Source organism: Salvelinus fontinalis, chromosome 33 (assembly GCF_029448725.1).
Source record: "Salvelinus fontinalis isolate EN_2023a chromosome 33, ASM2944872v1, whole genome shotgun sequence".
Lineage (NCBI taxonomy): Eukaryota > Metazoa > Chordata > Actinopteri > Salmoniformes > Salmonidae > Salvelinus > Salvelinus fontinalis.
In genome coordinates, this window is record NC_074697.1 from 1,797,822 (window position 1) to 1,814,770 (window position 16,949).

The window sequence follows — 16,949 nt, forward strand, 5'->3', positions numbered from 1 at the left end:
CGGTGTAGGTTAGTTAAGTTGCTAGTTACCTTGCAGACGGTCTCCGGTGTAGGTTAGCTAAGTTGGTGGTTACCTTGCAGACGGTCTCCGGTGCAGGTTAGTTAAGTTGCTAGTTACCTTGCAGACGGTCTCCGGTGTAGGTTAGTTAAGTTGCTAGTTACCTTGCAGAAGGTCTCCGGTGTAGGTTAGTTAAGTTGCTAGTTACCTTGCAGATGGTCTCCGGTGTAGGTTAGTTAAGTTGCTAGTTACCTTGCAGAAGGTCTCCGGTGTAGGTTAGTTAAGTTGCTAGTTACCATGCAGACGGTCTCCGGTGTAGGTTAGTTAAGTTGGTGGTTACCTTGCAGACGGTCTCCGGTGTAGGTTAGTTAAGTTCCTAGTTACCTTGCAGACGGTCTCCGGTGTAGGTTAGCTAAGTTGCTAGTTACCTTGCAGACGGTCTCCGGTGTAGGTTAGCTAAGTTGCTAGTTACCTTGCAGACGGTCTCCGGTGTAGGTTAGTTAAGTTGCTAGTTACCTTGCAGACGGTTTTCGGTGTAGGTTAGTTAAGTTGCTAGTTACCTTGCAGACGGTCTCCGGTGTAGGTTAGTTAAGTTGCTAGTTACCTTGCAGATGGTCTCCGGTGTAGGTTAGTTAAGTTGCTAGTTACCTTGCAGACGGTCTCCGGTGTAGGTTAGTTAAGTTGCTAGTTACCATGCAGACGGTCTCCAGTGTAGGTTAGTTAAGTTGCTAGTTACCTTGCAGACGGTCTCCGGTGTAGGTTAGTTAAGTTGCTAGTTACCTTGCAGACGGTCTCCGGTGTAGGTTAGTTAAGTTGCTAGTTACCTTGCAGACGGTCTCCGGTGTAGGTTAGTTAAGTTGCTAGTTACCATGCAGACGGTCTCCAGTGTAGGTTAGTTAAGTTGCTAGTTACCTTGCAGACGGTCTCCGGTGTAGGTTAGTTAAGTTGCTAGTTACCTTGCAGACGGTCTCCGGTGTAGGTTAGTTAAGTTGCTAGTTACCTTGCAGACGGTCTCCGGTGTAGGTTAGTTAAGTTGCTAGTTACCTTGCAGATGGTCTCCGGTGTAGGTTAGTTAAGTTGCTAGTTACCTTGCAGACGGTCTCCGGTGTAGGTTAGTTAAGTTGCTAGTTACCTTGCAGACGGTCTCCGGTGTAGGTTAGTTAAGTTGCTAGTTACCTTGCAGACGGTCTCCAGTGTAGGTTAGTTAAGTTGCTAGTTACCTTGCAGACGGTCTCCGGTGTAGGTTAGTTAAGTTGCTAGTTACCTTGCAGACGGTCTCCAGAACGTCCAGAGCAGACTCTCCAGGCTGGATGATGGCGAGGACAGGCTGGTCGTTAGGAAGACACACCCAGGACGGGATCAGGTGGTCAGGCACCCAGATTTCACTGTCTGTCATGTGACTGTCCGAGTTGACCTGAGGAAGGCTCTTCGCTGTCCCCTCGTGACTCTTCTGGAGAGATAGAAAGACATTGTTCATAACTACCTGTCTGCATAACTACCTGTCTGCATAACTACCTATCTGCATAACTACCTATCTGCATAACTACCTATCTGCATAACTACCTATCTGCAGAACTACCTGTCTGCATAACTACCTGTCTGCATAACTACCTATCTGCATAACTACCTATCTGCATAACTACCTATCTGCATAACTACCTATCTGCATAACTACCTATCTGCATAACTACCTATCTGCATAACTACCTATCTGCATAACTACCTATCTGCATAACTACCTATCTGCATAACTACCTATCTGCATAACTACCTATCTGCATAACTACCTGTCTGCATAACTACCTATCTGCATAACTACCTATCTGCATAACTACCTATCTGCATAACTACCTATCTGCATAACTACCTATCTGCATAACTACCTATCTGCATAACTACCTGTCAGTGGTGGAAAAGGACCCAACTGTCATATTTGAGGGAAAGTAAAGATACCGTAATAGAAAAGGACTCAAGTAAAAGTGAAAGTCACCCAGTAATATACAACTTGAGTAAAAGTTTTAAAAGTATTTGGTTTAAAATATACTTAAGTATCATCAGTAAAAAATAATTTATAATTCCTTATTTTAAGCAAACCAGATTTTTCTAGTTTAAAAAAAAATGTATTTACAGATAGCCAGGGTCACACTCCAACACTCCAAGACATCATTTACAAACAAAGCATGTTGATTTCGTGAGTCCGCCAGATCAGAGGCAGTAGGGATGACCAGGGATGTTCTCTGTTTAGTGAGTCCTCCAGATCAGAGGCAGTAGAGATGACCAGGGATGTTTTCTGTTTAGTGAGTCCTCCAGATCAGAGGCAGTAGGGACGACCAGGGATGTTCTCTGTTTAGTGAGTCCTCCAGATCAGAGGCAGTAGGGATGACCAGGGATGTTCTCTGTTTAGTGAGTCCTCCAGATCAGAGGCAGTAGAGATGACCAGGGATGTTTTCTGTTTAGTGAGTCCTCCAGATCAGAGGCAGTAGGGACGACCAGGGATGTTCTCTGTTTAGTGAGTCCTCCAGATCAGAGGCAGTAGGGACGACCAGGGATGTTCTCTGTTTAGTGAGTCCTCCAGATCAGAGGCAGTAGGGATGACCAGGGATGTTCTCTGTTTAGTGAGTCCTCCAGATCAGAGGCAGTAGGGACGACCAGGGATGTTCTCTGTTTAGTGAGTCCTCCAGATCAGAGGCAGTAGGGACGACCAGGGATGTTCTCTGTTTAGTGAGTCCGCCAGATCAGAGGCAGTAGGGATGACCAGGGATGTTCTCTGTTTAGTGAGTCCTCCAGATCAGAGGCAGTAGGGATGACCAGGGATGTTCTCTGTTTAGTGAGTCCTCCAGATCAGAGGCAGTAGGGACGACCAGGGATGTTCTCTGTTTAGTGAGTCCTCCAGATCAGAGGCAGTAGGGATGACCAGGGATGTTCTCTGTTTAGTGAGTCCTCCAGATCAGAGGCAGTAGGGATGACCAGGGATGTTCTCTGTTAGTGAGTCCTCCAGATCAGAGGCAGTAGGGACGACCAGGGATGCTCTCTGTTAGTGAGTCCGCCAGATCAAAGACAGTAGAGATTAGAGGTCGACCGATTATGATTTATCAACGCCGATACCGATTATTGGAGGACCCAAAAAAGCCGATACCGATTAATCGGCCGATTTATATATATTTTTTGTATTTGTAAAATGAAAATTACAACAATACTGAATGAACACTTATTTTTTAACTTAATATAATACATTAACAAAATCAATTTAGTCTCAAATAATTAATGAAACATGTTCAATTTGGTTTAAATAATGCAAAAACAAAGTGTTGGAGAAGAAAGTAAAAGTGCAATATGTGCCATGTAAGAAAGCTAACGTTTAAGTTCCATGCTCAGAACATGTGAACATATGAAAGCTGGTGGTTCCTTTTAACATGAGTTCAATATTCCAAGGGAATAAGTTTTAGGTTGTAGTTATTATAGGAATTATAGGACTATTTCTTTATACGATTTGTATTTCATATTCCTTTGACTATTGGATGTTCTTATAGGCACTTTAGTATTGCCAGTGTAACAGTATAGCTTCCGTCCCTCCTCGCCGCTACCTGGGCTCGAACCAGGAACACATCGACAACAGCCATCCTCGAAGCAGCGTTACCCATGCAGAGCAAGGGGAACAACTACTCCAAGTCTCAGAGCGAGTGACGTTTGAAACGCTATTAGCGCGCACCCCGCTAACTAGCTAGCCATTTCACATCGGTTACACCAGCCTAATCTCGGGAGTTGATAGGCTTGAAGTCATAAACAGCTCAATGCTTGAAGCACAGAGAAGAGCTGCTGGCAAAACGCAGGAAAGTGCTGTTAGAATGAATGCTTACGAGCCTGCTGCTGCCTACCACCGTTCAGTCAGACTGCTCTATCAAGTCATAGACTTAGTTATAACATAATAACACACAGAAATACGAGCCTTAGGTCATTAATATGGTCGAATCCGGAAACGATCATTTCGAAAAACAAAACGTTTATTCTTTCAGTGAAATACGGAACCGTTCCGTATTTGATCTAACATCCATAAATCTAAATATTGCTGTTTGTTACGTTCCCCAGTTTCTGTGTTGTGGTTTTGTTTGTATGTGAGTGTTTCAGGATGGCTTCCTGGATTCCTCTAAGTAGCTGATTGGTCGGCCCCATTGATTGGAGCTGACCCCGCCCCCTCGTCAGAAACAGCTGTCTTCAATTACCAACTCCTTCTGACGCTATGAAAGCCATCAGAGGCAGTAGGGATGACCAGGGATGTTCTCTTGATAAGTGCGTAAATTTGATTATTTTCCTGTTCTGCTAAACATTCAAAACGTAACGAGTACTTTTAGGTGTCAAGGAAAATGTATGGAGTAAAAATTACAATATTTTCTTTAGGAATGTAGTGAAGTAAAAGTAGCAAAAAATATAAATAGTAAAGTACAGATACCCCAAAAAACGACTTAAGTAGTACTTTAAAGTATTTTTACTTAAGTACTATACACCATTGCTAACTATACATGTGACTGACTGTTGACACGAGGAAGTCTCTTCTTCACTCTCCTGGAGAGATACAGAGATCATACCTAACTCTCTGTCTTACTATAACCCTACATGTGACTGACTGTTGACCCGAGGAAGTCTCTTCTTCACTCTCCTGGAGAGATACAGAGATCATACCTAACTCTCTGTCTTACTATAACCCTACATGTGACTGACTGTTGACCCGAGGAAGTCTCTTCTTCGCTCTTCTAGGAAACAGACACACTGTAAATAGTGTATATCCCAACCAGCCTAAAGATTCTTTACGTTCAATCTGTTCTTTGGTTGATGTCTCAGTAGCAGTTATCCACCTATCTAGGAATATGAATGGTACATGACTAATTACCTGGCACACACACAGAGAGACAGACAGAGAGACAGAGAGACAGAGACACAGAGACAGAGAGACAGAGAGACAGAGAGACAGAGAGACACAGAGACAGAGAGACACAGAGACAGAGAGACAGAGAGACAGAGAGACACAGAGACAGAGAGACACAGAGACAGAGAGTGTGTGTGTGTGCTGCCTAATTACCACACTCTCCCTGGCAGTGTCCACATCATAGATCCCGTCCAGAGGCTTTTTCACTGGCTCCTCCCCATCAACAAAGACCTGCGGGAGAAACAGCAAGTCAATATAGAACCCCCCCCCCCCAAAAAAAAATGGCTGAGCAAAGAAGTTGTATGTAATGATATAAGTGGCAGTTCTAGTGTAATGTTCCAGATCTCTATGCAGGTTAATTTCTATAGAACTGCTGGAGTTAAAGACACGTACCTGGTTGATGGTGGGGTCTGGTCTGCTGGAGTTAAAGACACGTACCTGGTTGATGGTGGGGTGTGGTCTGCTGGAGTTAAAGACACGTACCTGGTTGATGGTGGGGTGTGGTCTGCTGGAGTTAAAGACACGTACCTGGTTGATGGTGGGGTGTGGTCTGCTGGAGTTAAAGACACGTACCTGGTTGATGGTGGGGTGTGGTCTGCTGGAGTTAAAGACACGTACCTGGTTGATGGTGGGGTGTGGTCTGCTGGAGTTAAAGACACGTACCTGGTTGATGGTGGGGTGTGGTCTGCTGGAGTTAAAGACACGTACCTGGTTGATGGTGGGGTGTGGTCTGCTGGAGTTAAAGACACGTACCTGGTTGATGGTGGGGTGTGGTCTGCTGGAGTTAAAGACACGTACCTGGTTGATGGTGGGGTGTGGTCTGCTGGAGTTAAAGACACGTACCTGGTTGATGGTGGGGTCTGGTCTGCTGGAGTTAAAGACATGTACCTGGTTGATGGTGGGGTCTGGTCTGCTGGAGTTAAAGACACGTACCTGGTTGATGGTGGGGTGTGGTCTGCTGGAGTTAAAGACATGTACCTGGTTGATGGTGGGATGGGCTTTGTTCTTCTTCTTGGAAGTAGTGTCCAGGCCCCACAGCGAGGAGAACCTGCTCTTACGTTTGGATGAGGAGGTACGAGACATGGTCTGGGTACGTCTCCTCCCCCCACTCTCTGTACGGGCTGCCACCTACATCACAGAGAGAAAGATAGAGAAACACAGAGAAAGAGAGAAAAAGAGAGAGAAACACAGAGAAAGAGAGAAAAAGAGAGACAGAGAGACAGAGAGACAGAGAGACAGAGAGACAGAGAAACACAGAGAGTGACAGAGACAGAGAGCGACAGAGAGTGACAGAGACAGAGAGCGACAGAGAGTGACAGAGACAGAGAGCGACAGAGAGCGACAGAGAGACAGAGAGACAGAGAGACAGAGAGAGAGACAGACAGACAGACAGACAGACAGACAGACAGACAGACAGACAGACAGACAGACAGACAGAGAGACAGAGAGACAGAGAGACAGAGAGACAGAGAGAGAGAGAGAGAGAGAGAGAGAGAGAGAGAGGAAATTATCTTAACAGAGAAAAATGTCCTCCTGTGTGCTACCTATATCCCCCCACTAGAATCCCCATACATTAATAAAGACAGCTTCTCCATCCTGGAGGGGGAAATCAATCATTTCCAGGCCCAGGGACATGTATTAGTCTGTGGCGACCTAAATGCCAGAACTGGACAAGAACCTGACACCCTCAGCACACAGGGGGACAAACACCTGCCTGCAGGTGACAGCATTCCCTCCCCCATATACCCCCCTAGGCACAACTATGACAACATAACCAACAAAAACGGGTCACAACTCCTGCAGCTCTGTCGCATGCTGGGTATGTACATAGTCAATGGTAGGCTTCAAGGGGACTCCTATGGTAGGTTCACCTATAGCTCATCTCTTGGCAGTAGCACTGTAGACTACTTTATCACTGACCTCAACCCAGAGTCTCTCAGAGCGTTCACAGTCAGCCCACTGACACCCCTATCAGACCACAGCAAAATCACAGTCTACTTGAACAGAGCAATACTCAATCATGAGGCATCAAAGCCAAAGGAACTGAGTAACATTAAGAAATGCTATAGATGGAAGGAATGCAGTTTGGAAACCTACCAAAAAACAATTAGGCAACAGCAAATCCAATCCCTTTTAGACAACTTCCTGGGTAAAATGTTCCACTGCAATAGTGAAGGTGTAAACTTGGCAGTAGAAAATCTTAACAGTATATTTGACCTCTCAGCTTCCCTATCAAATCTAAAAATCTCAAATAGAAAACCGAAGAAAATGAACAACAATGACAAATGGTTTGATAAAGAATGCAAAAATCTAAGAAATAAATTGAGAAACCTGTCCAACCAAAAACATAGAGACCCGGAAAACCTGAGTCTACGCCTTCACTATGGTGAATCACTAAAACAATACAGAAATACACTACGGAAAAAGAAGGAACAGCACGTCAGAAATCAGCTCAATGTAATTGAAGAATCCATAGACTCTAACCACCTCTGGGAACATTGGAAAACACTAAACAAACAACAACACGAAGAATTATCTATCCAAAATGGAGATGTATGGGTAAACCACTTCTCCAATCTTTTTGGCTCTATAACAAAGAATAAAGAGCAAAAACATATACATGATCAAATACAAATCCTAGAATCAACTATTAAAGACTACCAGAACCCACTGGATTCTCCAATTACCTTGAATGAGTTACAGGACAAAATAAAAACCCTCCAACCCAAAAAGGCCTGTGGTGTTGATGGTATCCTTAATGAAATGATCAAATATACAGACAACAAATTCCAATTGGCTATACTAAAACTCTTTAACACCGTCCTTAGCTCTGGCATCTTCCCCAATATTTGGAACCAAGGACTGATCACCCCAATCCACAAAAGTGGAGACAAATTTGACCCCAATAACTACCGTGGAATATGCGTCAACAGTAACCTTGGGAAAATCCTCTGCATTATCATTAACAGCAGACTCGTACATTTCCTCAATGAAAACAATGTACTGAGCAAATGTCAAATTGTCTTTTTACCAAATTACCGTACAACAGACCATGTATTCACCCTACACACCCTAATTGACAACCAAACAAACCAAAACAAAGGCAAAGTCTTCTCATGCTTTGTTGATTTCAAAAAAGCCTTCGATTCAATTTGGCATGAGGGTCTGCTATACAAATTGATGGAAAGTGGTGTTGGGGGTAAAACATACGACATTATAAAATCCATGTACACAAACAACAAGTGTGCGGTTAAAATTGGCAAAAAAACACACATTTCTTCACACAGGGTCGTGGGGTGAGACAGGGATGCAGCTTAAGCCCCACCCTCTTCAACATATATATCAACGAATTGGCGCGGGCACTAGAACAGTCTGCAGCACCCGGTCTCACCCTACTAGAATCCGAAGTCAAATGTCTACTGTTTGCTGATGATCTGGTGCTTCTGTCACCAACCAAGGAGTCCCTACAGCAGCACCTAGATCTTCTGCACAGATTCTGTCAGACCTGGGCCCTGACAGTAAATCTCAGTAAGACCAAAATAATGGTGTTCCAAAAAAGGTCCAGTCACCAGGACCACAAATTCCATCTAGACACCGTTGCCCTAGAGCACACAACAAACTATACATACCTCGGCCTAAACATCAGCACCACAGGTAACTTCCACAAAGCTGTGAACGATCTGAGAGACAAGGCAAGAAGGGCCTTCTATGCCATCAAAAGGAACATAAATTTCAACATACCAATTAGGATCTGGCTAAAAATACTTGAATCAGTCATAGAGCCCATTGCCCTTTATGGTTGTGAGGTCTGGGGTCCGCTCACCAACCAAGATTTCACAAAATGGGACAAACACCAAATTGAGACTCTGCATGCAGAATTCTGCAAAAATATCCTCCGTGTACAACGTAGAACACCAAATAATGCATGCAGAGCAGAATTAGGCCGATACCCACTAATTATCCAGAAAAGAGCCGTTAAATTCTAAAACCACCTAAAAGGAAGCGATTCCCAAACCTTCCATAACAAAGCCATCACCTACAGAGAGATGAACCTGGAGAAGAGTCCCCTAAGCAAGCTGGTCCTAGGGCTCTGTTCACAAACACAAACACACCCCACAGAGCCCCAGGACAACAGCACAATTAGACCCAACCAAATCATGAGAAAACAAAAAGATAATTACTTGACACATTGGAAAGAATTAACAAAAAAACAGAGCAAACTAGAATGCTATTTGGCCCTAAACAGAGAGTACACAGTGGCAGAATACCTGACTAATGTGACTGACCCAAACTTAAGGAAAGCTTTGACTATGTACAGACTCAGTGAGCATAGCCTTGCTATTGAGAAAGGCCGCCGTAGGCAGACATGGCTCTCAAGAGAAGACAGGCTATGTGCACACTGCCCACAAAATGAGGTGGAAACTGAGCTGCACTTCCTAACCTCCTGCCCAATGTATGACCATATTAGAGACAAATATTTCCCTCAGAATACACAGATCCACAAAGAATTTGAAAACAAATCCAATTTTGATAAACTCCCATATCTACTGGGTGAAATTCCACAGTGTGCCATCACAGCAGCAAGATTTGTGACCTGTTGCCACAAGAAAAGGGCAACCAGTGAAGAACAAACACCATTGTAAATACAACCCATATTTATGCTTATTTATTTTAACTTGTGTGCTCTAACCATTTGTACATTGTTACAACACTGTATATATATATAATATAACATTTGTAATGTCTTTATTGTTTTGAAACTTCTGTATGTGTAATGTTTACTGTTAATTTGTATTGTTTATTTCACTTTTGTATAATATCTACCTCACTTGCTTTGGCAATGTTAACACATGTTTCCCATGCCAATAAAGCCCCTTGAATTGAATTGAGAGACAGAGAGAGAGAGACAGAGACAGACAGAAAGACAGAGACAGACAGAGAGACAGAGAGAGACAGAGAGAGACAGAGAGAGACAGAGAGAGAGAGAGAGAGAGAGAGAGAGAGAGAGAGAGAGAGAGAGAGAGAGAGACAGAGAGAGACAGAGAGAGAGACAGACAGACAGAGAGAGACAGAGAGAGAGAGACAGAGAGAGACAGAGAGAGAGAGAGAGACAGAGACAGAGAAAGAGAGAGAGAGAGAGAGAGAGACAGAGAGAGAGAGAGAGAGAGAGAGAGAGAGAGAGAGAGAGACAGAGAGAGAGAGACAGAGAGAGAGAGACAGAGAGAGAGAGACAGACAGAGACAGAGAGAGAGAAACAGAGAGAGAGAGAGAGAGACAGACAGAGAGAGAAAGATGAAAGCGTAAAGCCGAGTGAAACAGGATGTGTTTTGTGGGAAAGTGTTGTTATTTAATATGGATTTAGTTTGTTACTCTGTTACCATCCTGCTGTCTCTCCGAGTCCAGGATTCCCCACCTGCTCTGAGAGAACAAGACAGCATCCTAAACAGCACCCTATTCCCTATATAGTGCACTACTATGGCACCCTATATAGTGCACTACTATGGCACCCTATTCCCTATATAGTGCACTACTATGGCACCCTATTCCCTATATAGTGCACTACTATGGCACCCTATTCCCTATATAGTGCACTACTATGGGCCCTGGTCTAAAGTGGCGCACTACAAAGGGAGTAGGGTGCCATTTGGGACACTGGCCATGTAGTCGTCTAGCAACAAGGATTCGACTGATCAGTCAACTCACCACACTGCTCTGCTGAACGCTCCACTCCAAATAAATGCTATCCTCTAGCGCTACCTACGATTCCAGTGTCCCGCAGACATACATTAACAACCTCGGCTACGTGGAGGAGGCTAGCAATTGTGGCTGAGCGATCGATAACACAGGCTCTCAAATAGACCGTGCAGAAATAGCCTCCATCACACAGGGCGGCAGGGTAGTCTAGTGGTTAGAGCGTTTGGACTAGTAACCGAAAGGTTGCAAGTTCCCGAATCCCCGAGCTGACAAGGTACAAATCTGTCGTTCTGCCCCCTGAACGAGGCAGTTAACCCACTGTTCCTAGGCCGTCATTGAAAATAAGAATTTGTTCTTAACTGACTTGCCTAGTTAATTCCCCAGTCAGTGGTAGTAGGCAATGGGTGAGTTGGATCATCACGATCATAATTCAGAGAAGAAAAAAAAACGACTTTGTCTAGTTTGTTTGACCGGAAATGTGTGTGCGTGCGTCAGTTTGTGTGTGCTCGCAACTCACCAGAGCATGAAAGGACGACACAGAGAAGATTCCGAGGCGTCCCATGGCCAGCTTGGTGGGTCTGGAGGCAAAGGCTAGCAGGCGTTTGGGGTTGGGCAGCTCCCCTCCTTGCAGACTGGACAGGTAACAGCGGAACCGGAACAGACCCATGTGAAACTGTTCCAAGTTCTGCTCCCACAGAAAGATCTAGAACAACAAATAATCACAACAGCCCAGTTAAAAAGGACCAATCTGGGTTTGGCACATCCGTGTTTCTCATGGATGGACAGTCTTTGCATCCATAGCTGTGTCTATGCATTTGAGAGTGGTTACACTGCCACGTGTGTCCCACCCAAACGTCAATAAAACCAAAGAGCTGACGGTGAACTACAGCAGTGAGAGTACGCCTCCAGCCACATCGACCGGGGCCGAAGTGGAGAGGGTCAAAAGCATTCAAGTTCCTCGGCGGGTGCATCACTGAGGACCTGAAATGGTCCCTTCACATAGACAGTGTGGTGAATGAAGGTGCAACAGTGACCTCTTCAATATCAGGAGGCTGAAGAAATGTCATGTTTTTTGGGTGACGTGATGACGTCGTCGCTGCCCCCTGTGCACACCGAGCGCTAGCGCGCATGTGATGTCGGTCCGTGTAAACCGGATGCAAACCCCGGATTTAGACGGTCTGTGAATCGGCGTATGGCGAACGTCAGGAAATGACCTTGAAGACAACGGTCGGACATCTTGGAAACCAGTCTCCAGTTCTTACTACACCTCAGCGGTTCTACACCTCAGCGGTTCTGCACCTCAGTCAGCGGTTCTGCCCCTCAGTCAGCGGTTCTGCCCCTCAGTCAGCGGTTCTGCCCCTCAGTCAGCGGTTCTGCCCCTCAGTCAGCGGTTCTGCCCCTCAGTCAGCGGTTCTGCCCCTCAGTCAGCGGTTCTGCCCCTCAGTCAGCGGTTCTGCCCCTCAGTCAGCGGTTCTGCCCCTCAGTCAGCGGTTCTGCCCCTCAGTCAGCGGTTCTGCCCCTCAGTCAGCGGTTCTGCCCCTCAGTCAGCGGTTCTGCACCTCAGTCAGCGGTTCTGCACCTCAGTCAGCGGTTCTGCACCTCAGTCAGCGGTTCTGCACCTCAGTCAGCGGTTCTGCACCTCAGTCAGCGGTTCTGCACCTCAGTCAGCGGTTCTGCACCTCAGTCAGCGGTTCTGCACCTCAGTCAGCGGTTCTGCACCTCAGTCAGCGGTTCTGCACCTCAGTCAGCGGTTCTGCACCTCAGTCAGCGGTTCTGCACCTCAGTCAGCGGTTCTGCACCTCTGTCAGCGGTTCTGCACCTCTGTCAGCGGTTCTGCACCTCTGTCAGCGGTTCTGCACCTCTGTCAGCGGTTCTGCACCTCTGTCAGCGGTTCTGCACCTCTGTCAGCGGTTCTGCACCTCTGTCAGCGGTTCTGCACCTCTGTCAGCGGTTCTGCACCTCTGTCAGCGGTTCTGCACCTCTGTCAGCGGTTCTGCACCTCTGTCAGCGGTTCTGCACCTCTGTCAGCGGTTCTGCACCTCTGTCAGCGGTTCTGCACCTCTGTCAGCGGTTCTGCACCTCTGTCAGCGGTTCTGCACCTCTGTCAGCGGTTCTGCACCTCTGTCAGCGGTTCTGCACCTCTGTCAGCGGTTCTGCACCTCTGTCAGCGGTTCTGCACCTCAGTCAGCGGTTCTGCACCTCAGTCAGCGGTTCTGCACCTCAGTCAGCGGTTCTGCACCTCAGTCAGCGGTTCTGCACCTCAGTCAGCGGTTCTGCACCTCAGTCAGCGGTTCTACACCTCAGTCAGCGGTTCTACACCTCAGTCAGCGGTTCTACACCTCAGTCAGCGGTTCTACACCTCAGTCAGCGGTTCTACACCTCAGTCAGCGGTTCTACACCTCAGTCAGCGGTTCTACACCTCAGTCAGCGGTTCTACATCTCAGTCAGCGGTTCTACACCTCAGTCAGCGGTTCTACACCTCAGTCAGCGGTTCTACACCTCAGTCAGCGGTTCTACACCTCAGTCAGCGGTTCTACACCTCAGTCAGCGGTTCTACACCTCAATGGGTGATGCGCCTGCACACTTTCTTGTATACAGAGCTACACGATTCACGTGGATGATCTATTTTGAGATCAAAACGGTGACGAGTTTACAATCCTCCTAGCTCTAATGGGCTGGTGTTTACCAGGACACCGGAGCCTGATAACAGCTCACCCTGGCTCTAGTCCCTCTTCCCTCACTCCATCCCTTCCTCTCAGTCATCAGTCCTGTACTAGTTGTTGGGCGAGCGGGACTAGAGCCAGGGTGGAGGGTGGAAGGGTCAGCCAGGGGGAAGGTGCCAACTAGCCCAGAGAAGAGGGGACAATACAGGACCTCTGGCTGATATGGGCTGGTACAATATGAGGGGGTGAGTCCCAAAATGGCAGGTACAATATGAGGGGTTGAGTCCCAAAATGGCTGGTACAATATGAGGGGTTGAGTCCAAAATGGCTGGTACAATATGAGGGGTTGAGTCCAAAATGGCTGGTACAATATGAGGGGTTGAGTCCCAAAATGGCTGGTACAATATGAGGGGTTGAGTCCCAAATGGCGGGTACAATATGAGGGGTTGAGTCCCAAAATGGCTGGTACAATATGAGGGGTTGAGTCCCAAAATGGCTGGTACAATATGAGGGGTTGAGTCCAAAATGGCTGGTACAATATGAGGGGTTGAGTCCAAAATGGCTGGTACAATATGAGGGGTTGAGTCCAAAATGGCTGGTACAATATGAGGGGTTGAGTCCAAAATGGCTGGTACAATATGAGGGGTTGAGTCCCAAAATGGCACCCTATTCCCTATGGGCACTACATAGGTAATAACACGCCATTTGAGACGCAGCCTGGGAGAGACAGGTTTCTCTGAGAAGCAAGGCCTACTTCTATTCAGCTCAGCACAATGTGTAACCAGACACTGCCAAAGCTGCCCATGCCAACCAGGCAGACAGTCAGTCAAGCAGGCATCCAAACGGGCACCCAACAGCCAGGCAACCAGTCAGCCAAACAATCATCCAGCCAACCAGGTAGCCAAGCAGGCAGACAGCCAGCCAACCAACAGCCAGGCACCCATCCAGCCAATAGCCAGGCACCCATCCAACCAAACCAACCAGCAAGTCAGCAACCAGTGAGCCAGCCATCCAGGCAGCCAACCAGGCAGCCAACCAGGCAGCCAACCAGGCAGCCAACCAGGCAGCCAAACAGAGACGACCTCACAGACACACTACAAAGGAGCATTTGCTCTGCCTTTCATTAACAGACCCCATTAAGGACGATATGAACTTGGGGATTCATTAAGAGAATAGTAGGTCAGGGTCTAACAGGGCCAAGTGCTCCATGGACCCACAACAAACAGTAACGTGAATAACAAGAGATATCTATGATCATCATGACTCAGTCTCTACAAACAGGGTCTAGGCCCCTAATTACATGATCCATAGTGCTGTCTCTTCTTGGCGTCAGTGACGAGCTTCATCATCTACTCTCCTCTCTCCCATCTTCTTGTCCATCCTTCAATCCCCTCCTCCCTCTCACACACCTGGTCCAGTAGTCTTCCTCTTCTTGGTATCAGTAACTGAGCTCACACACACTCACACACCTGGTTCAGTATGGTCTTCTTCTTCTTGGTATCAGTAACTGAGCTCACACACCTGGTTCAGTATGGTCTTCCTCTTCTTGGTATCAGTAACTGAGCTCACACTCTCACACACCTGGTTCAGTATGGTTTTCCTCTTCTTGGTATCAGTAACTGAGCTCACACACCTGGTTCAGTATGGTCTTCTTCTTCTTGGTATCAGTAACTGAGCTCACACTCTCACACACCTGGTTCAGTATGGTCTTCCTCTTCTTGGTATCAGTAACTGAGCTCACACACCTGGTTCAGTATGGTCTTCCTCTTCTTGGTATCGGTCACAGTACTGAGCTGCATGTCTCCCATCTTCTTCATCTTCTCGTCCATGTCGATCTTCTGCTCCAGCTTCTTAATCTCCGCCTTCAACAGACGCACCGTGTCCTCCCGGTGATGCTGCCTGGCAACGGCCGCCGCGCACGCCGAGTGGATGGCCGTGATCCAGTTCTCCAGCTCCGTCTGACTGCAGGTCTACAAGGGGTTAGAGGTCAGGGGTCAGAGGTTAGAGAAAGGGTTACGCAGACCTTTACTCCACACTACAGCATGCTTGGAATATAGCCAAGTAATACAATAATGACCAATCAGGTTAGAACACTGTACATCTAACACACACACACACACACACACATACACCCACCCACACACACACACACGTGGAGCTCCTCCTACCTGGAAGAGAAATGCGTCCCCTAGAGAGTTGCTGAGGCAGAAGACAAAATCCTTCTTGGGGTGTTCAGGTACGGACTGTACGATACTGTTCTCAGCCCACGCTGCATGTTTCGGAACACTGTTGTGATCGATCCCCGACCCTCCGTCCGTCTCGTAGAAGAACAGAGTGCATCCTGGGAGAAAACAGGAACAAGGTAGTTACTCACAACTATCAATCAAATCAAATCAAATGTATCTGCATAGCCATTTGTCCAATAAAGTGCAAAATGCAGTCACACACAAAGTATCAATGAAAAAGGTTTAATGTGATGTATATTTTTAGACAGTAATAGCTTCTTCAAATATCTTACAGGGGGAAATTTCCCTGCCGAGAACACAACAAATCAAATAAATAACAGCTTGACTTGTTTTATCAATTTAATTCTGCTCTCTAGTGGCCAGCGGTAAGAAGTGCCGGTCTGGATTCTCCAGGAGGGAGCACGCATAATCAGAATGCTGATGTGGCCCCTAGAATGCTGATGTGGCCCCTAGAGAATGCTGATGTGGCCCCTGGAGAATGCTGATGTGGCCCCTAGAATGCTGATGTGGCCCCTAGAGAATGCTGATGTGGCCCCTAGAGAATGCTGATGTGGCCCCTAGAATGCTGATGTGAACCCTAGAATGCTGATGTGGCCCCTAGAATGCTGATGTGACCCCTAGAAGGCTGATGTGGCCCCTAGAATGCTGATGTGACCCCTAGAATGCTGATGTGGCCCCTAGAATGCTGATGTGGCCCAGTCAAGTGGTATTAAAGGCCTACTCTGTGATATTTAGATTAATGATGTGGCCCAGTAAAGTGGTATTAAAGGCCTACTCTGTGATATTTAGGTTAATGATGTGGCCCAGTCAAGTGGTATTAAAGCCCTACTCTGTGATATTTAGATTAATGATGTGGCCCAGTCAAGTGGTATTAAAGGCCTACTCTGTGATATTTAGATTAATGATGTGGCCCAGTCAAGTGGTATTAAAGGCCTACTCTGTGATATTTAGATTAATGATGTGGCCCAGTCAAGTGGTATTAAAAGCCTACTCTGTGATATTTAGATTAATGATGTGGCCCAGTCAAGTGGTATTAAAGGCCTACTCTGTGATATTTAGATTAATGATGTGGCCCAGTCAAGTGGTATTAAAGGCCTACTCTGTGATATTTAGATTAATGATGTGGCCCAGTCATGTGGTATTAAAGGCCTACTCTGTGATATTTAGATTAATGATGTGGCCCAGTCAAGTGGTATTAAAGGCCTACTCTGTGATATTTAGGTTATGTCTCAAATGGCACCATATTCCTATCTAGTGTACTACTTTTGGCTAGGGCCCTTGTTCAAAGTAGTGCACTATATAGAGAATAGGGTGTGTCATTTGGGATGCAGACAGTCAGTCAAGTGGTGTTACAGACAACACGTATCAGCAGGACATCGACACAGGCGTGAATAAATCACATAAATCACATAAATCAAATAAATCTTC

The 16,949-nt window shown here is 46.5% G+C and overlaps 1 protein-coding gene across 1 annotated transcript in view; it reads right to left on the bottom strand.

Annotated features, from left to right (window-relative positions):
* Nucleotides 1-1,059: 1,059 nt before the first annotated feature.
* LOC129831627 (rho guanine nucleotide exchange factor TIAM1-like) overlaps nt 1,060-16,949 on the bottom strand; it is a 100,141-nt gene continuing 84,251 nt past the window's right edge. The window contains exons 7-12 of the mRNA XM_055894967.1: nt 15,444-15,616; nt 15,021-15,245; nt 11,130-11,315; nt 5,897-6,046; nt 5,072-5,149; nt 1,060-1,447 (exon numbers count right to left, since the gene is read on the bottom strand). Of these exons, the coding sequence (XP_055750942.1) occupies nt 1,214-1,447; nt 5,072-5,149; nt 5,897-6,046; nt 11,130-11,315; nt 15,021-15,245; nt 15,444-15,616 (1,046 nt within the window). The 3' untranslated portion in view covers nt 1,060-1,213. The remainder of the gene's footprint in view (nt 1,448-5,071; nt 5,150-5,896; nt 6,047-11,129; nt 11,316-15,020; nt 15,246-15,443; nt 15,617-16,949) is intronic.